The sequence below is a fragment of the Orycteropus afer genome, unplaced genomic scaffold (genome assembly GCF_000298275.1).
Source record: "Orycteropus afer afer isolate SDZICR_OR568_19922 unplaced genomic scaffold, OryAfe1.0 scaffold00017, whole genome shotgun sequence".
Classification (NCBI taxonomy): domain Eukaryota; kingdom Metazoa; phylum Chordata; class Mammalia; order Tubulidentata; family Orycteropodidae; genus Orycteropus; species Orycteropus afer.
The window spans coordinates 14,506,825-14,528,362 of record NW_006921604.1 but is presented as its reverse complement, the minus strand read 5'-3'; the positions used below and the strand labels follow the sequence as shown (position 1 = coordinate 14,528,362).

Genomic DNA, 21,538 nt, shown 5'->3' with positions numbered 1-21,538 from the left:
TTGACTATGCAAAAGCATTTGATTATGTGGATCATAAAAAATTGTGGATAACATTGAGAAGAATGGGAATTCCAGAATACTTAATTGTACTCATGAGGAACCTGTACATAGACCAGGAGGCTGTCGTTCAAACAGCAAAAGGGAAGACTGCATGGTTTAAAATCAAGAAGGTAGTGTGTCAGGGTTGTATCCTTTCACCATACTTATTCAATCTGAATGCTGAGCAAATAATCCAAGAAGCTGGACGTGGCATCAGATTGGAGGAAGAAGAACGTGGCATCAGGATTGGAGGAAGAATCATTAACAACCTGCGATACACTGATGACACAACTTTGCTTGCTGAAAGTGAGGATGACTTGAAGTACTTACTGCTGAAGACTTAGGAATACAGTCTGCAGTATGGATTACATCTCAATATAAAGAAAACAAAAATCTTCACAACTGGACCTATAAGCAGTATTACAATAAATGGAGAAAAGATTGAAATTGTCAAAGACTTCACATTGCTTGGGTCTACAATCCACACCAATGGAAGCAGCAGTCAGGACATCAGACGATGTATAGCACTGGGCAAACTGCCTGCAAAGGACCTCTTTCAAGTGCTGAAGAGCAAAGATGTCTCCTTGAGAACTAAGGTATGCCTGACACAAGCTATGGTATTTTCAATCACCTCATATGCATCTGAGAGCTAGACAATGAATAAGGAAGACCAAAGAATTGATGCTTTTGAGCTGTGGTGTTGGCGAAGAATGCTGAAAGTACCATGTACTGCTAAAAGAATTAACAGGTCTGTCCTGGAGGAAGTGCAGCCATAAAGCTCCTTGGAGGCGAAAATAGCCAGACTTCGTCTCACCTGCTTTGGTCATGTTGTCAGAGGGGACCATTCCCCGGAGAAGGATGTCATGCTTGGTAAGGTGGAGAGTCAATGAAAGAGGGGAAGGCCCTCAACAAGATGGATTGACATTGTGGCATTGGCGAAGGACTCAAGTCTAGCAAGAATCATGGAGCATGCTCTGGACCTGGTGGTGTTTCGTTCTGCTGTGCACAGGATTGCTACGAGTCAGAGATGACTCAACAGCACCTAACAACAACATAACATACACTGCTACTGAGATTGTAAATTGGCACTATTACTTCAGAAAATGGTTTGACATTTTCTAGTCACTCTGAACATGTTTTGTATGACCCAACAATTTCACTCTTATGTAAATGTGCCTCAGAAATGTGTATGTGACCCAAAACGATATGTAGAAGAATGTTCGGAGCAGCTTTATTCTTAAAATTATATATAGAATACTACAATACAATGAAAAAAATAAATGAACTAGAGCTACGTGTAACAGCATGGATGATTCTCACAAGTATATTTTTGAGCCAAGGAAATCAGATACATGATACTATACAGTTTTCCCTATACCAAACTCAGTAGATGCTTAAGTCCTTTGTATAAAATGTTAAAAGTATTTACATATAATCTATGCACAACCTCCAATATACTGTAAATCATCTCTGCTGTTACATGTAGCTCTAGTTAAATCATCTCTGCTGTTACATGTAGCTTCTAGAGAATCATCCATGCTGTTACATGTAGCTCTAGTTCATTTATTTTTTTCATTGTATTGTAGTTGTTGTCAGGTTCCATGGAGTTGGCTCTCATAGTGACCCCATGTACAAAAGAACAAAACAATGCCCAGTCTTATGCCAGCCTCACAATCCTTGCTGTACCTGAGCCTATCATTGTAGCCACTGTGCCAATCCATCTCATTGAGGGCCTTCCCCTTACTCGTTGACCCTCCACTTTACCAATCATGATATCCTTCTCCAGGGAATGGTTCTTTCTGACAACATAACCAAAATAGGTCAGAGCAAGTCCGGCATTCTCACTTCCAAGGAGCATTCTGGCTGCACTTCTTCTAGGATAGATTTGTTCTTCCTTCTAGCAGTCCATGGTATTTTCAGAATTCTTTGCGCACACAATTCAAAGGCATCAGCTCTTCTTCAGTCTTTCTTACTTATTGCTCAGCTTTCACATGCATGTGAGGCTATTGAAAATACCATGGCTTGGGTCAGGCGCACCTTAGTCTTCAAAGTCACATCTTTGGTTCTTAACACTTTAAAAAGGTCTTTTGTAACATATTTGCCAAGTGCAATAGGACATCTGATTTCTTGACTGCTGCTTCCATAGGTATTGATTGTGGATCCAAGTAAAATGAAATCCCTGACAATTTCTATCTTTTCCCCATTTATGACGATTTCGCTTATTGGTCCAGTTGTGAGGATTTTTGTTTTTTGTTGAGGTATAATCCATACTGGAAACTGTAGTCTTTGATCTTCATCAGTAACTACAAATCATTTTCACTTTCAGCAACAAGGCGGTGTCATCTGCATATTGTAGGCTGTTAATGAGTCTTCCTTCAATCCTGATGCCACGTTCTTCTTCATGCAGCCCAGCTTCTCAGATTATTTGCTCATCATACAAATTGAATACACCCTTCCTGATTTTAAACCATGCAGTATCTCCTTATTCTGTTCAAATAACAGCCTCCTAGTCCATGTACGGGAGCTCTGGTAGCATAGTGCCTAAGGCAATTGACTGCCAACCAGAAGGCTGGGGGTTCAAACCCACCAGCCACTCTTCAGAAGGAAAGTTGGGCAATCTGCTTCCATAGTGATATTGCCTGCCTCGGCAACCCAAGGAGGGGTCGCTATGAGTTGGATCCGACTCAACAGCACATAACAACAACAGTCCATGTACAGGAGCTCTGGTAGCATAGTGCCTAAGGCACTTGAGTGCTAACCAGAAGGCTGGAGGTTCAAACCCACCAGCCACTCCTTGGAAGGAAGGTTGGGCAATCTACCTCCATAGTGATACTGCCTCAGAAACCCAAGGAGGGGTCACTATGAGTTGCGTCTTACTTGACGGCACATAACAACAACAACAACAGTCCATGTACAGGTTCCTCATGAGCACAATTAAGTGTTCTGGAATTCCCATTACTTGTAACATTATCCATAATTTGTTATGATCCACACAGTCAAATGCCTTTGCATAGTCAATAAAACACAGGTAAACCTCTTTCTCTGCTTTCAGCCAGGATCCATCTGACTTCAGCAATGATATCCCTTGTTCCACATCCTCTTCTGAACCCAGCTTGTGTTTCTGGAAGTTCCCTGTCAGTGTACTGTTGCAACCATTTTTAAATTACCTTCAGCAAGATTTTACTTGTGTGTGATATTAATGATATTATTCTGTAATTTCCACATTCTGTGGATCATCTTTCTTTGGAATGGGCATAAATATTGGTCTCTTCCAGTCAGTTAGCCAGGCAACTGTCTTCTAAACTTCTTGGCATAAATGAGTAAGCACCTCCAGTGCTACATTTTTTTTTTCCAAAAAAACATTTTTATGGCTATTCCATCAATTCCTGGAACCTTGTTTTTCTTCAATTCTTTCAGTGCAGCTTGGACCTTCAGTACCATTGGTTCTTGATCATATGCCACCTCCTGAAATAGGTGAACATCAACCATTTCTTTTTAGTACAGTGACTTTGTACTTCCACTTTCTTTTGATGTTTCCTGCATAATTCAATATTTTGCTTAAAAACCAAAACCAAATTCACAGCCATTAAGTCATTTCTGACTCATAGCAATCCCTCCTTGGGTTTCCGAGGCAGCATCTCTATGGAAGTAGATTGCCCAATCTTCCTTCCAAGGAATAGCTGGTGGGTTTGAACCGCCAGTCTTCTGGTTAGCAGTCAAATGCTTTAGGCACTATGCTACCAGAGCTTCCATAGAACCCTTCAATACTGCAATTTAAAGCTTGAATTTTTTTCTTCAGTTTTTTAGCTTGAGAAATGCTGAGCATGTTTTTCCCTTTTGGACTTTTAATTCCAGGTCTTCACACATATTATTATAATATTTTACTTTGTCTTCTTGAGCTGCCCTTTGAAATCTTCTGTGCAGCTCTTTTATTTCATTATGTCTTCTATTCAATTTAGTTACTCTCTGTTCAAAAGTAAGTTTCAGAGTCTCTTCTGACTTCCATTTTGGTCTTTTCTCCCTTTCCTTTCTTTTCAATGACCTTCTGCTTTCTCATGTCTGATGTTCTTGATTTCATCCCACAACTCATCTGGTCTTTGCTCATTGCTGTTCAATGCATCAAATCTTTTTTTCAAATGGTCTCAAAAGTCAGGTGAGATATACTCAAGGTTATATTTTGGCTTTCTTTGGACTTGTTTCTGTTGTCTTCAATTTCAATTCAATCTTGCTTATCAGCAACTGTTGGTCTGTTCCACAGTCCCCCCTGGCCTTGTTTTGACTGATAATATTGAGCTTCTCCAATGCCTCTTTCCACAGATGTAGTCATATTCCACCTGATGAGGTCCATGTGTATACCTGCTATGCATGTTATTGAGAAAAGGTATTTGCAATGAGTAAGTTCTTGGTCTTGCAATATCTTATGCAATCTCCAGCATCATTTCTATCATCAAGGTCTTATTTTCCAACTACTGAGGATGCTTCCTTGTATCCAACTTTTGCATTCCAATCACCAATGATAATCAATACATCTTGATCGCATGTTTGGTCAATTTCAGACTGTGGAAGTTAGTAAAAATCTTCAATCTCTTCATCCTGGCTTTAGTGGTTGGTGTGAAAATTTGAATAATAGTAGTACTGACTGGTCTTTCCTGTAGGCATATAGATATTCTCCTGTCACTGACAGCACTGTACCTCAGATAGATCTTGAAATGTTGTTTTTGATGATGATTCAACACTATTCTTCTTAAATTTGTCATTCCTGCCATAGTAGACTGTATGACTGTCTGATTCAAAGTGGCCAATTCCAGTCCATTTCAGCTCACGAATGCCTATGATATTGATCTTTGTGTTTCCAATTTTCCTATGTTCGTACTTCATACATTCCATGTTTTGATTATTAATGATGTTTGCAGTTGTTTCTTCCTATTTTGAGTCATACCCCATCAGGAAATGACGGTCCCAAAAGCTTTAATTCATACATGTCATTAAGGCCAAATCTACTTTGAGGAGGCAGCTCTTTCTCAGTCGTATTTTGAGTGCCTTCCAACCAGAGGGGTTCATCTTCTGGCATTATATCACACAGTGTTTCAAGACTATTTGTAGAGTTTTCTAGTGATGTATCAGACAGTAGTTTCCTACTATTCATAAGGTTTTCACTGGCAAATTTTCATAAGTCCAAGTGGATGGACCTGTACTTCTTTCCAGTCTGTCTTAGTCTAGAAGCTCCACTGAAACCTGTCTACCATGGGTGACCCTGCTGGTATTTGAAATAGCCTCCTGCCTCACAGCAACACACAAGCTACCACAGTATGACAAACTGACAGATGAGTCAGATTGCTTATAATAACTAATACAATGTATATGGATGTATTAATGTGATTCGTATTAATACAATGTAAATGTATTAATGAATTAAATGTACATTGTACATTTAATTCATTAATACATTTACATTATGAATTAAATGTACACTGTACCCTTAATTTATGAATATATTTACATTATTAATACAACATAAATGTTATACTAATAGCATTTTACCCTATGTCACAGCCTCAGAAGGATTGTTTTGACTCTTTAATTGCTTTTTAGGAGCCTTTTTTTTTTTTTTCCCTCCATCAATATTTTCAATCCATGGTCTGTTGAATCCATGGATGTGGAAGCTGTGAATACAGAGGACCAACTGTATATTATGATTCAGTTTAGAAAGAGTTAATAAACTGCAAATTTAATTTATAGTAGTAGAAGTCAGGACAATAGTTATTTTGGGGAATGAGGAGAGATGTCATTTTTGAAAGATGGAAGAGGTGGGCCTGCTGAGGATTTGGTAAAATTCTGTAAAGCAATTTAACAATATCTAATAAACTTGGGTGTTTTATTCGTAGGCATGTCCTACAATTTAGCAACCGTAGAGCTAGGCATTTGACCTAGAAAAACATAGACTGGCATATGTGCCTTAAAAAACAGACATAAAAATATTCATCATCCCAAATGAGAAAGGAAAACAGAAATACCCTAAATGAATGTTAAACATATAGTAGAAAAGATGGATAGAAACAAAAATTGTTCTTTTTTAAAATAAATCCCTGGTGAGACTAATCAAGTATGAGAAACAGACAGAATAAATAGTAACAGAAATGGAAAGGTGAATCTTACCACAGATGCAAACATTAAATGAGAAGATATGATGATCATTGTCAGGTCAGCATGAAAATTTTGATGAAATGGGAAATAGCCTAGAAAATGAAATCTTACTAAAATTTTCTCAAGAAAAAATAAGAAATGTGTATAACCTTTTATCATTAAAGAAATTTAAGCAGTAGATGAAAATCTGCCTGTTAAGAAAATTCATGACCCAGATGTTCATAGTGGCAAATGCCAACATGTGCTTTAAAACTTTAAAACTAATTCCAACAGTCTGTGCCCCTTGACACCAAGGATTATGTCTTCTATTTCATCATATACCAGTAGAATCAAGAAAATAAAATGTTTTAAAGTGAAAAACATGAAGTATAGAAAGATGAGTATCTCATACAAAAAATCCATTGCCATCAAGTCAATTCCAAATCATAGCAACCATATAGAACAAATTACAACTGCCCCATGGAGTTTTCAAGGCTGAAATCTTTACAGAAGCAGATTGCCACATCTTTCTCCCTCAAAGCGACTGGTAGTCTCTGTCTAACCACCTTTCAGTTACCAACCAAGCCCCTGAAACACTGCACCACAAAAGATGCTAATATTTGCATAAATAAGAAGGTTTAGAATAATATTTCTACTTGTCTGTATAGCATAAAAGTCTGTAGATGGATAGCACAAGTAACTAACAATAGCAGGGAAGATGTGATAGGGAAGATGTGATAAACCCAAGGAAAACATAGAACAAGAGTGGGAAGGATAATTTTCACTGAATCATTTTTTAAACATTGTTATTATTGTGGTAGTTAGGGTTAAGGGCCAACTTGGCTGGGTCATGGTTTTGAGAGGCTGAGCAGCTGTATGTACTTATTCCCTATGATGAGATTATAATCACTTCCTTGGTAAAATCTGCTATGAGACGTCAATCAGCAGAAAGGGAGCTGCGTTTGGGGTGTGCCCTGCTTCTACTACATATGGAAGACCCTGCATTTGGCCAAGTCCTGGCCTGCCAGGTTGCCAGCTGATCTTGAATTGTTTTTATACTTAAGCCTGCTGTGTTGCCTGCTGATTTTTGAGATTATGCCATTTTACCTGCTTACTCCGGGTTTGTCAGCCTCGGCAGCTAACAGCTTTCTGAATTAAGAGACACTTCCAGTTCCAGTGGGCCTGGAGCAAGAGGCAGAGCTGAAGCCCAAGGTCAAGGGGCCTTCACCCAGCCCCTTTTTGAATTTGGATTCTTATCTTCCTAAATTGTAAAAGAACTAATTCCTATTTGTTAAAAACATCCATTTGTGGTATTTCTGTATAGCAGCATTAGAGAACCAAAACACCATTCAAACAATTATTTAATTCATTAGAAAAACATAATAGCCAAGGATAGCCTGAAAGAGAAGGGTAACTGGAGGAAAATGATGGATCCAACGAATAAAATATTACAAAAATACAATAATTATAAATAAAAATATAAATAATTAGCAGAGTAAAATTATCTTTGGTGCACTAAGCACTTTACCAATTCTGCCTTAAAAGATACGACTTAAATTAAAGGGGGAAAAATAGGTTTTAAAGAAGAGAAGGAAAACCATCAATAGGAAAATTATTTTTTTACCTTATACCACTTTATTAAATCCAAAACACAACTCTTCGGGAAGTTCAAATGACATGTAAGACTGTCAGCTTTTCCAAAATGTAGTGTCTGTATATACTCGTCTGATAAATTCCATAGAGCATTTCTGGAAATACCACACCAATATTTTCTAAAAACAGTTAGGTTTACATGTATTCTGTAACAGCTGTTTATATTCCTATAAGAAAATAGCAGATTGAATCCTCATAAATGCTTAAACAATCACAAAATAAAATGATTCAGTTCCTGGTGAAATATTTTCAAATCATTTTCAAGCCACCATGTCTACTCTCTGCCCTCAAACAAAACAATACAATACGCATCCCACAAATCATTAATTACAAAAAGAAAAATAAAATGACAGAGAGGAAAAATTGGACTACACCTTAACAAAGTTATCAAAATTAACATCATTAATGAGGGTCTAATGGACTGCAAGTGCCTCCAGAAGTGATATTCTGAGAAACACACAAATTATTTGTAGAGCATTAACACACAGCTTGAGACTAACCATGAAGAAACATCTGACAAACCCAAATATTGTTGTTGTTGTTGTTGTTATGTGCCATCCAGTCAGACCCAACTCATAGTGACCCCTCCTTGGGTTTCCAAGGTGATATCACTATGGAAGTAGATTGCCCAACCTTCCTTCCGAGAAGTGGCTGGTGGGTTTGAACCACCAGCCTTCTGGTTAGCAGTCAAGTGGCTCAGGCACTAGGCTACCAGAGCTCCTGACAAACTCAAATAGAGGGATATAATATAAAATACTTAATTTGCACTCATCAAAAATGTCAATGCTATGAAAAACAAAACAAAACAAAAAGACTGAGGAACTGTCTAGAAGAAAGAGATTAAAAATATATGACAACGAAATTCAATGCATAATCCTGCATTAGATCCTCTACTGAAAAGGAAAGAATAAAAGTTGTAAGAGTCAGCAGTAGGATAACAGGATGTTCTTGTTGAATAAGAAATGTTGTTGTTGTTATGTGCCGTCGAATCGGCCCCAACTCATAGCAACCCCTCCTTGGGTTTCCGAGGCAGTATCACTACGGAAGTAGGATTGCCCAACCTTCCTTCCAAGGAGTGGCTGGTGGGTTTGAACCACCAGCCTTCTGGTTAGCAGTCAAGTGCTTTAGCCACTATGCTACCAGAGCTCCTTGATAAGAAATACACATTGAAATATTAAGGGATAAAAGGGCATGATATATACAACTCAAATGGTTTAAAAGTTATATCTATCTATCTACAAGGAGCTCTGGTGGCATAGTGGATAAGGCATTTGTCAGTGGTTCAAACCCACCAACTGCTCCATGAAAGGAAGATGGGGCAATCTACTTCCATAAAGATTTATACCTTCAGAAACCCAGAGGGGGTCACTATGAAACAGACTCGACTCGATGGCAGTGAGTCATATATATTTGAATATATCAAATATATCATATATTTGAATTTGGATTCCTAGCACCTAAACTGTAAAAGAATTAATATATGTATGATATATATATATATATATATATATATATATATATATATATATATATATAATATATACATGATTTTATAAAATGGTAAAAAAAAAAAGGTGATTCTGTGAAAGGTAGATGAGAGTTCTTTGTACTATTCTCTCAAATTTCATGTAAATTTGAAATTATTTCAAAATGAAAAGTAAAAATATGAAGTTCACTGATGATAAGTAAAAATATGAAGTTCACTGTGACAAGTCATGTTCATTATTGTCCATGGTGCACAATATCTTTGTCTAATCAGAACATATACCCAACAATATAGTTTTATTTTTGTTTTTATGAAGATAATTTTTCCCCACTTCACAAATCCCAGATATAAATATTTTAAATCCAGATCTGACATCAGATGAATTTACAACCTCCAGGTCTACTTAATGATTTCTAGCCTAGAGAAAATGGGAGAGTGGACTGCCACAAGACATCAGCAGCTTAACCAACAGGGTGAGTGAACTTGTGGAAATCAGTCAGGCAAACAGAGGCTAATGAACACTTCCATCTGTGTTAACACTGAGTAAGTGATTTTGTATATGGAGTATGTCTGATATATAGAAATAAATTTGGCATGATTCAGAGTGGGAAATGCATCATTCTGAGACAAAGCGAAGGGCCAGAAAATACCATAGAACCAGAACAAGAGAGGGAGAGAGCAACTTTATAATAGTTTATGCAGTACTTACTTTATACATGTTCTCATTTAATTTTCACTTCCACCTTATAAAGCTGATAATACTCCCATTTTACAGACAAGAAAACTGAGGCTCAGAAAGGTCAAATAATTTAAGGTCATACAAGTTAGTATGGGAAATTTATAAAATTGCATGCATCAGGCCAAATTTGGTCTATGTTGTTGTTGTTGTTGTTGTTATGTGCCGTCGAGTCGGCCCCGACTCATAGCGACCCCTCCTTGGGTTTCCGAGGCAGTATCACTACGGAAGTAGGATTGCCCAACCTTCCTTCCGAGGAGTGGCTGGTGGGTTTGAACCACCAGCCGTCTGGTTAGCAGGCAAGTGTCTTAGCCACTATGTTACCAGAGCTCCCAAATTTGGTCTATAGATGTGTTTATTCAGACCATACAAAGCTTTACAAATTGAAAAGTTTCTCTCTCTCTCTCTCTCTGACATACACCCACACCCACACACCTCCACACACACACAATCTGATTTCCAAATTCTCTTTAAAAACTGGAAGACGGGATGTGATAGGAAATATGCTTTCTAATTCACTGCAGTTTTCATCAACCTCAATAGTCTCACACCAACCTACATCACTCATTTTACACTACTTCCTAGCACAAGGCTTAGCATAAGTTCTGGGATATACTAGATACTTAGTAATTGCTGAATGTCTACCTTAACATAAGGTCTGGAACAAACTCAATGCTTAGTAACTATCTTAAACAGAATCCTTTACAAAAAGGTGCTTAAAGTGGTCGTGCCGTGTGTCAAAAAATGTTTGACATTTCAAGACAGATGGATTTTAGAAAATAATCCTGAGATAAACAAGCTTTGTGAGTTGGCCTGACCCATAACATCATTTCAGTGGGAAAAGATGCATTTCAAGCTATGTACTGCACGTAAGTACATAGAAACCAAAGTTCTTTAGTGGTTACCAGGGGCAAGTGAGAGGGAGGGAAAGGGGGAATCACCGTTTAGGGGACATTGAGCTTCTGCTGAGAGTGATGGGACAATATGAAAAGGGATAATGGTGATCGTTGAACTACAAACATATCTAACGTCACTGAATTGTACATTTGAAGAAAATTTAAAAGGCAAAAGATTTGCTACATATATGCTTACCACAATAAAATGTTCAATTTAATTTAAAATAATACTAGACATGCAAAAAAAAAAAAAAAAGAATTATCTTAACAGAATGCTCTATATAGACACAGAGAGAGAGAGCTACTTTATAAACAAGGAACTTACTTTATAACACATTGATAGATTGCTGCATCCCTCCACGTCAGGGGAAGAAACAAAATCCAGCTCTCATCCTGGTGAATCCTAGACCATACGTTTTTGGATATTGGGATTTTGCTAGAATTTTTATACCATGTTATATTTACTTCCCCAGATGTTTGTGGAGGATGTGTGCAATTAAAAGCAAAAGGCTGGTCTACTGAAATAATCTCGTTTTTCACACTAATGTCCTTGCATTCATCTATGGAAAGAAAAGAAAGGCAAAAATAATTAACAATGAAGGGAAATTCTTATTTGCTCATGATTAGCTTTAACAAATGTCTCTTTGATTTTCTAATAGAACTGAAATTTTATTTGGAAGTATTCTTTGCCTAAGATTTTCCCAAAAGGAGTGTGCTGATTTGAAAACTTTTTGAAATTCTTCAAATGTGTCCATAGACAGAATTTACTCAATTGCCTCTTCACAAACCATCTTCCCTATTTGAAATGATTTGTCTCTTGCATTTCTACATAACATCCATAAGTCTTTCATCCTCCTCAGACAGCATGACCTTTCCTGTCCTCATTCCTCCATGACTCTGTAACCCAGTTAATTTCATTCTGGAATAAAAAGTGTAACCATCTTGAAACAAAGGGAGCTCTGGCCAAGCAGTAAAGCATTTGGCTGCTAAACAAAAGGTCAGCGATTTCAACCCATCAATTGTTCCCTAGGAGAAAGATGAGGCAGTCTGTTTCTAAAAAGATTTACAACCTTGGGAACAGAGTTCTACTCTGTCCTATAAGGTCACTATGAGTTGGAATCAACTCAGTGGGTAGTCGTAGTAGTAACATGTACCAAATAGATTAAAACACAAATTTATCACACTTTAAAGTTGATTTTTACTAAATTGTTTAATTTGTTGGAGAAACTTTGCTTTGTTGATTGTTTCTTTCCTTTTACCTGGGGTCATAAAACGATCCTTTATCATATAAAATAGCCACTTAATCAGTTGCTGTTGAGTCAACTCCCACTCCCCACGACCCTTTTGTGTCAAAGTAGAACTGTGCTCCATAGAATTTTTAATGGGTTAGTTTTTGAAGTAGACAGGCTTTTCTTCTGAGGTGCCTCTGGTTGGTCTCGATCCTCCAACCTTTTGGTTAGAGCCAAGCCTATAAACCCTTTGCACCATCCATGATGTACATCATTAAAAAATCGACGGTGTTATATTCATTTCAACATTTGAACTCAAGGTTTGACTTGAAAATTTGCCTACTCCCTCTCCCCAAGTTTATCTCAAAGCTCAAAGTTGACGGTCGGGGCTGAGCATCAGAGCACTTAGAGATGAAACTTGCTGTTTCTCCATTTTCATTCCTTAGAATTCTGTCTACCCATTTGGGAAAAGTTTAATTAATTAGCAAGCCTCGGGTCTCAAGCCACCCCTTTGTTGTTGTTGTTGTTATGTGTAAGGGGCTCTGCAATGAAGGGTAGGAGACAAGTAGATGAGGGAACTTACCCGCTCTGACAAAATGTGTTAGGGCAAGGGACACAACGCAGAGCAGCAAGTATGGCATCTCCATATTGGGCTACAAATAGAGAAAACAAAAGGAGGGGAAGGCAAACAGTGAGGGCAGGAACGCATCCTCCCTGGCACAAGGAGTCGGCTTCTGCCGCCTGGAATCTCAAAGATTCCAACTCTGGCAGCTGACCTTCCCTTCCGAACGCGAAGCACTCAATCTCGGCCCCACATTTCCGGATATGATCCCAAAGACGATTCCTCCCCCCGCCTGCTGTTCTCTATTTTCAGTGCCCGGACTTTTAATATCCAGGGCGGGGAACTGCAGATGTTGACGAGGGAGGGATTACTAGGGAGAGACAGGGAGACCGGGTGGAGGCAGTTGGAGGTAGGATGCGGTTCTCGAGTGTCATCCCTGTCTCCCACCTGCAGAGAAGCAGGATCGGCGCCCAGTCCCGCTGGAGGCTCGGAGCCCCACTCCACAACCCCTGTTCCTCATGCTAGCCCACGCAACCCCGCGTTCCGGTGGCGGTGCCCAGGTCCCGGCCCGTGCGTCTCGCGAAGCCTCGCCAGCCTCCCTCGGAGGACTTTCTCACCTTTGGGATCCGCCTGAGCCGGGCAGTCTAATCGGAAATCCCAAACATCGGTTCGCTTTGGGGAGAAGCCAGCTCTGGCCTACCGCAAGTCTGACAGGAAAAGACGCAAGTAGATGGAGCGCCACCGGACCCTGAAGGCAGAACGCGCTCCACACCTTCGCTCAGAGGCGGAATCGGCTCCGCAACAACACCCTCAGGTCGCCGAGCAGGTCGGGCAGCCCCAGAGTCCGAATCTCTGGCTTCTTTGCCCCACACATTTCTGCCACCTGTTTCCCTCTACACCTTTCCTCTTGGTTGAACAACATAATAAACACCCATTCTCATTTATCTCAGCCACAGATTCCTCAGTCTGGTGTTCACCTGCCTGTTCGGATTGGAGCTTCTGAGGATCTTAGAGAGAGATGAAAATCCCACACAGGTACTGATGCCCTGCCATGGTATTTCCACGTCAGTCAGTGTATTTCCTCGTCACTAGTGGGAGCGTAGGAAGGAACAGGCATCACGCTAGAAAGTGGCAGCTAAGAAGTCCTTCATCACCAAGAAATGTCTGCTTAAATCTGTACCCACTTGTCTACAAATTTTCAAACATTCTATGAGCAGTTATTACATGCCCTGCATTGGACTGAATTGGAACGCCCAAAAAGTAGAATGAGCTCCTATATGCTCCTGACAGATTACTTTGGCTGAGTCATCCACATTCACCACTTCACAACAGAGGTGTCTCCCTCCCCCCTCCCAAGGCACTCTTCTGCTACTAAGAATGTGAAAACTGCTCCTGTGTAAAGCTTTGGAATAGGTTGATAGCAACAGGGACAGTCGTGTCCCCCAGTCATCAAAGGACACCCTAAGATAACCCATGGAGTACTGAGAATTAGAAAAAGATGTTAAAAAAAATATCCATTTAACAGATTGATTCTTGGCCAAGGTACTTCTGCTGGTTTTTGGGCGGCTAGAGATTGTGAGGAGCACACACAAGGAGGAACAGAGTAATTGATTTATCAGCAGAACTTCCTCTGATAGGCCAGAGGCCAACTGCTTGCAAATTATTAACTCTTATTTAGAACTCCAAAGTGCTTTTGTATATGTGGGTTTTTGTCTATTGACACTATATTAGAAATCAAACCAGAAAAATCTCTGAACTTTCATTATTTATTATTTTATTGTAATTATTATTATGTGATATAGTTAATAGAAGGACTTCTAGTGACATAATGGTAAGGCATTTGTCTACTCACCAAAAGGTCAGTGGTTCAAACCCACCAGCTACTATGCAGGAGGAAAATAAGGCAATCTACTTCCAAAAAGATTTACAGCCTTGGAAACCTGATGGGGGTCCCTATGAGTCAGACTCCACTTGATGGCACTGGTTTTTTTTTTTAATAGATATACTTTATAGGATATCATTTTACTATGATTTATTTCCTTATTTAGTTCAATTAGCAATAATAAGCCCATTACATATTAACATAAATGTCATACATTTTATGAAAAATAACTATACTTTCCAAAACAGATTGATTGAGGATGGTGGTATTGCTCTACATGTTTGGAGATCTCTTTAATGGATGTCTTAATAGAGAACAGGTAGATTCTTACATCACCTTCTGCATTCAATGATGTTATGCAACATCTGAAAATCACTGCAGTACTCTCATGGGAGAATATGAGTTGAAAAGACAAATACGATCTTAACATTATTATGAAAATAGTTTTGACTTCAAAGATTCCTTTCAAGGGCTTGGGAACCTTCAGGCCTCCCATACTTTTGAGGATCTCTTTGTTAAGCACTAAATGGAGATTTTTATGAGTCAATGGAAATGGATTTGGTTGGTAGCATCAGCATAGGTCCCTGGTTGTTGTTGCTGTTGTTGTTATGTGCCATCGAGTCAGCCCCGACTCATAGCAACCCCTCCTTGGGTTTCTGAGGCAGTATCACTACAGAAGTAGGATTGCCCAACCTTCCTTCCGAGGTGGTCCCTGGTGGCACAAGCATATTGTGTTCAGCTGCTAACCTAAATGGTGGCGGTTTAAACCCACCTAGTGGTACTATGGAAGAAAGGCTTGGAGATCTGCTTCCATAAAGATTAACCAAACCAAACCAAACTCACTGGCATGGAGTAGATTCTGACTCGTAGCCACCCCCATTGGGTTTCCAAGACAGTAAATCTTTATGGAAGTAGATTGAACTGTCAACCTTCTGGTTAGCAGTCTAATGCCTTAGGTACTGCATAACCAGAGCTCCTTTCCATAAAAAATACAGCCTAAGAAAACCCTAAGGAACTATTCTACTCTGTAATGCATGGGATTGTCAAGAGCCAGAATCAACTCTGGCAAACCAGAAAGCAAACTCACTGCCATCAAGTTGGATCCGACTCATAGCGACCCCTCCTTGAGTTTCCAAGGCAATATCACTATGGAAATAGATTGCCCAATCGTCCTTAGGAGGAGTGGCTGGTGGGTTTGAACTGCCAGCTTTCTGGTTAGCAGTCTTTGGTAACATCAGCATTAGAATGAGATTCCTCTATAGGTTTATGTCCCTATCCAAAACAAAACAAAGGTGTTGTTACTCTAAAAAATATCAAGTACTTTCCATACAGAATTATTGTTATGAGCAGTGTTGGAAGTTATTTATAACTCTTGTTTGAAGATTATTTATGGTTTGTTTTTTTTTTTTTTCAGTTTCTCCATTCAAGTAAATGCATTTGTGTTCTGTCTTGTTTCTACAGTTTAAGGACAGGCATATGTATCAGTTCCAATTGGCATAGGGGCCCCAAAATTTACGAAGTTAAGACAAGGCTATCACAAATCCCCCTGCAATTGTGTGTTAAGGCGTGTGCACTGACATTTTATTTTCCCATTGGGGTTACAGTCAAGAAACTTACACTTCCAGGGATTGTTTCCCAGGCCAAATGTATTTCCTCAATTATGCAGAGTGAACCACTTGGCATTGAAGGCAGAACTGATTGGAGAATGTACAATTAAAAGCAACAGGAAAGCAAAACCAAATGACTGCTAGGTCTCAATTACCTTGAAAAGTAGGAGAAACTGTATAGCATTGTTTGCTAATGAGAAAGAGGAAGGAAGGAATTCATATGTGGTGGTTATGTTTGTGTGTCAACTTGGCTGGGCCTGGTTGAGTGGCTGGGCAGCTGGTGGTAGTTATTCCCCATGATGAGACTGGCAATCAATTCCATGATGGGATCTACCACAGCAGCTGAGTAGCTGCCTTTGGGATGTGGTCTGCTTCCTGTATATAAAGAGAAGCGTTGGGAATGGTCTCTAGCTTATGGCACCTTGAACCCTGCATGTAGCTGTGTCGTCGTTCAGCAGCCTGCCATGCTCTGCCAACTTTGGGACTTAAAATGGACTTGAATTAATGGCCTGCCATGTGATTTGGTAATTTTGGGACTGTGCCTTGGTTACTTGTCAACCTTGGGCTTGGTAGCCTCAGCAGCCAGCAGCTGTCTGAGTGAAGAAACGCCTCTAACTTCAGGGGGCCAGGAGCTGGAGGCAGAGCTTTCACCCAGCCCCTAGAGCCTGGTACTTTGAACTTGGACTTAAAGCCTCCAAACTGTACGTGAATAAACTTCTGTTTGTTGAGGCCATCCCATTTGTGGTATTTCCTGTCATAGCAGCACTAGGTAACCAGAACATCATACAAAATATATCTGTGGAGGTTCCAGGAGGCCACACTCAGATTTGCCTTATCAGTCATGAGAAATGCCGCTGTAGGCTGAAATCTCCTGAATTGAATCATTTATTTTTACTCTGTCCTTTTTAGTTTTTAAATTTTTCCTTTTAAAAGTGTATCATGCGCTATATAAGAGCTAAATAATTCAAAACAAGTAATAAGCCATGTATGCAAGGTTTAGGCTCAGATATGACAATTACAAAGTTTCCTGTATGTGTCCCTCCCACCTCTATGCTTACTGTCCTAAATGTGGTGCTTAACACTCTAATGTGTGTGTGTTCCTTAAGCTATATAAGGCATTCTTGGGTAGGTTTTTAAATCATTATATAAAAAGTACCATACTGTATACTTGATGTAACATCTTTTGTTCACTCAATAGTATTATTTGTGAGATTCAAATATTTGAAGTACTTTAGTTCTAGTTCATTCAAAATCACTGCTGTTTAGGATTTCACTGTATAAACATACCCCAATTTCATGTATCCTTCTCTTTTGATGGACATTTAGTTTGTTCAAATTTATTTCTTTGCTCTTACAAACAGTGCTGCTGTGAAGATTCTTATAATGTTCTCCTGTGTGAGGATTTGAGAAGTTACCTAGTGAGGGGAATTCCAGATTTATTGAGTAGGGGCACACTCAACTGTATTAGAGAATCCCTGATTTTTCTCTGCAGTGTTATTCTGTACTTTAGGGTATAAAAGTTGCATTGCTTTATGTTCTCGCTAACACCTGACAATGCCAAACTTTTAAATTTTGCCAGTTTTGCTGGTCATATGGTGCAAAAGTTAGCTTGTCTTTTATTTTACATTGTCCTAATTACTAATGTGGCAGAACAAAGATGTCACTTTGAAGACTAAGATGCACCTAACCCAAGCCATGGTATTTTCAGTCTCCTCATACACATGTGAAAGCTGGACAATGAATAAGGAAGACCAAAGAGGAATTGATGCCTTTGAATTGTGGTCTTGGCAAAGAATACTGAAAATACCTCAGACTGCCAGAACAATTAACAAATTTGTCCTGGAAGAAGTACAGCCAGAATTCTCCTTGGAAGCATGAATGGCCAGACTTTGTTTCTCTTGATTTGGTCATGTTGTCAGGAGAGACCATTCCCTGGAGAAGGATATCATGCTTGGTAAAGTGGAGGGTCATCCAAAAACGGAAGGCCCTCAATGAGATGGATTGATGCAGTGGCTTCAATAATGGGCTCAAGTATATAGCAAGGTTTGTGAGGATGGGGCATGACTAGGCAGTGTTTCATTCTGTTGTACATGGGGTCTCTATGAATCTAACAGACTCAGTGGAACCTAATAACAACAATTACTAGTAAGATGGAGCATCTTTCACTGTATTCACTGGCCATTCATGTCCTCCCAGGTGAAATTCTTTCTCATGCCTTGCCTTGTTTTTCTACTTGGTTCTCTTCCTCTCATTGATTGGTAGGATACTCAGTAAGTTCTAACTCTGACATATCATGTAGTTATCTTCAAGTGGAGCACAGATATAATCTTTCTGTTCTCTCTCTGACAGTGTTTTAGTTCCAACAGTATTTCCCTAAAACATGTTGTTGCTGTTGTTAGTTGCTGCTGAGTCGGTTCAAGTGATAGTGACCCTGTATACAACACACTGCCTTGTCCTGCACCATCCTCACAATCATTGCTATTTCTTCACCCATTGTAGCAGCCACTGTGTCAATCCATTTCATTAAAGGTCTTCCACTTTGTCCCTGACCCTCTACTTTACCAAACATCATGGCTTTCTCCAGGGACTGGTCCCTCCTGATAACATGTCCAGAGTACATGAGAAGTCTCACCATCCTCGCTCTCAAGGAGCATTCTGGCTGTATTATTCCAAGGCAGATTGCACAAATCTCTAGCAGTCCGTGGTGCATTCAATAATCTTCACCCACACAGTGAAGTGGGTGAAGTGGGCATCAATTCTTCTTCAGTCTTCCTTTTCATTGTCTAGCTTTTGCATGTGTCATGAGGTAACTGAAAATACAATGTCTTGAGTCATGGGCACCTTAGTCCTCACAGTGCCATCTTTAGGTTTTAACACTTTTAAAGAGGTCTCTTGCCCCAGATTTGCCCACTGCAATATGTCATTTGATTTCCTAACTGCTGCTTCTATGGGCATTGATTGTGGATCCAAATAAAATTAAATCCTTGACAACTTCAACCTTTTGCTTATTGGTCCAGTTGTGAACATAGTTGTTTTTTTATGTTGAGGTATATCCTTACTGAAGGCTGTTGCCTTTGATCTTCATCAGTAAGTGCTTCAAGTCCTCTTCACTCTCAGCAAGCAAGGTTATGTCATCTTTATATCACAGGTTGTTAGTGAGTCTTCCCCCAATCCTGATGCCATGTTCGTCTTCATATATTCCAGATTTTCAGATTGTTTCTCAGCATACATATTGAATAAATATGGTGAAAGGATACAACCCTGATGTACACCTTTCCTGATTTTAAACTACAAAATATTCCTTTATTCTGTTTGAACAACTGCCTCTTAGTCTACGTACAGATTCTGCATGAGCACAATTAAGTGTTCCGTGATACAAGAATGGTTATACCTGCTTTTCAGGTTTGTAACATCTTTAGCAGGGTGTCTGACTCATAACAGGTATTTGATAAGCATCAGCTCTTTATCGTCATCCTCCCTCCAAAATCTCCTTTGCATAATCTTTCACATTTACAGATTTTTTTGTAGATCTTACTAGTTTATACCATTAGTCACTGTTGTTGTCATTAGCTGCCACTGATTTCTTACAGTCCTAGGCCCAAAATCTCCCTCAAACTCCACAGTTTCATTTCTAAATTCTACATTTATTAACTCATCAAGTATTAATACAGTTATAACTATGTTCCAGGTAACATTTTAAATATAGCTGCAAAGAGGAAAGACCCTTGTAGAACTTACATTTGTTCTAGTATGTGTATCTGTGGTATGGGGGAATATGTGGAGAAAAACACTGCATTCAATCTGTGATACCTCATGGAGCTGAGCACATATATAATACATGAACTTTTCCACATGTATATTATACTTCAAGGAGCTCTGGTGGCACTGTGGTTAAGACATTGGGCTGCTAAAAAGGTAGGTAGTTCAAATCCACCGGGTGCTCCAAGGGGGAAAGATGAGGTAGTCTGCTTCTGTAAAGATTTACAGTCTTGGAAACCCTATAGGGGTTGCTATGAGTTGGAATTGACTCAATGGTAATGGCTTTGGTTATATATTATACTTCAATAAAAAGAAAAAAACATGCTCTGGATTCAGTGTGAAGAATTGGTTATGAGTGAGTTGTAAATGTGGAAGTGGTTTGTTGTTTGCTGGTGAATGTCTTGTTGTGTATGTTTTCACCACGATAAAAGTAAAAAAAAAAAAAAAATTGGTTATGAGGGTTGGTGTGACAAGTGCAGAGCAGCACATCCCGTTAGGAAGTCTAAGGAAGAGGTGCAGGTGACGTGGCTAAGTCTAGCATGGTGACAGTGAGCAGGAATGTGTGAAGATTCATTTGCAATTCACTTGAGTGTCTCTCCATTCTTTATCAATTTTGGTCTATCTTAAACCAAACTCGGAATACAAAAAAATCACAAAATTGAAGTAGAACTTAAAAGTTCAGCTATCTCTCTAGTTGAGTAATGCATACCATTCTGAGGCTTGCGTTTTGTAATGGAGATGGGGCACTAGATGGTACTATAATCAACCTTTGAAGCCCTCATGATTTAATGACTTTTATATTATCCATGCACATCCCACACAAATGACCATGATAGCTCTCCCACACCCACCCAGCACTAATTTGTCTCCTAATTCCTTGCACAATAGTGCCCAGTCAACTAATTTCTTCTTTTGTTTTCCTAGCCAAAATTCCTCCAGTAGTCTCCATATATCTACTCCAAATGATAAAGTCCAAATATTTCTGTTAGGGATTTAAAAATTGTTTAATATGGAACATGTTTCCTCAGCAACTTTCTCATAGCACTCACTATTCTCTATGTCTAGACTTAAGTGCTTTTTCTTAATTTGTAATTTTCTCAGTGTCTAGTAAAATATTAGGCAGATATTTAGCACTTAAAACAAATCTAAAAGCGAGCATGAGAGTGAAAATATTTCTCCTACATTTGAGAATGTGGGGGAAGGATGTGGGGTCTGGTTTTAGGGAAAACAAGAAGCCAGAAGCAAACCAGTGAAGTGGGGAAGACATGATCATGGAATATATCATGTAACAATAAAAAGTACTCAAACAGATGGCAGCTATCCACAGCCTCAAAGGTGAATGAGAGGCTGGAGTCTACTGCACACTAAGCAGGGTAGGTGATGTAAGATGGTTGAAAATAGGGAAAGGAGTGGTAGCCAGGGCAAGATTAACAACATGGGCAAAAGCAGAAGTGGGTTCCACCAATGGCTGTTAAACATGCAATACTCTCGCATGAAATCTCACTCTCAAGATATGTCTAATAAAAGGAAAATCAGTGAACTTTGTGGAACCATATCAGTGTGGTC

The 21,538-nt window shown here is 39.2% G+C and overlaps 1 protein-coding gene across 1 annotated transcript in view; it reads right to left on the bottom strand.

The window, feature by feature from the left end:
• The window catches only part of IL1RL2 (interleukin 1 receptor like 2), a 98,480-nt gene extending 85,677 nt beyond the window's left edge, over positions 1-12,803 (bottom strand). The window contains 3 exon segments of the mRNA XM_007959542.1: positions 7,787-7,982; positions 11,259-11,493; positions 12,746-12,803. Of these exon segments, the coding sequence (XP_007957733.1) occupies positions 7,787-7,982; positions 11,259-11,493; positions 12,746-12,803 (489 nt within the window).
• Positions 12,804-21,538: the final 8,735 nt, after the last annotated feature.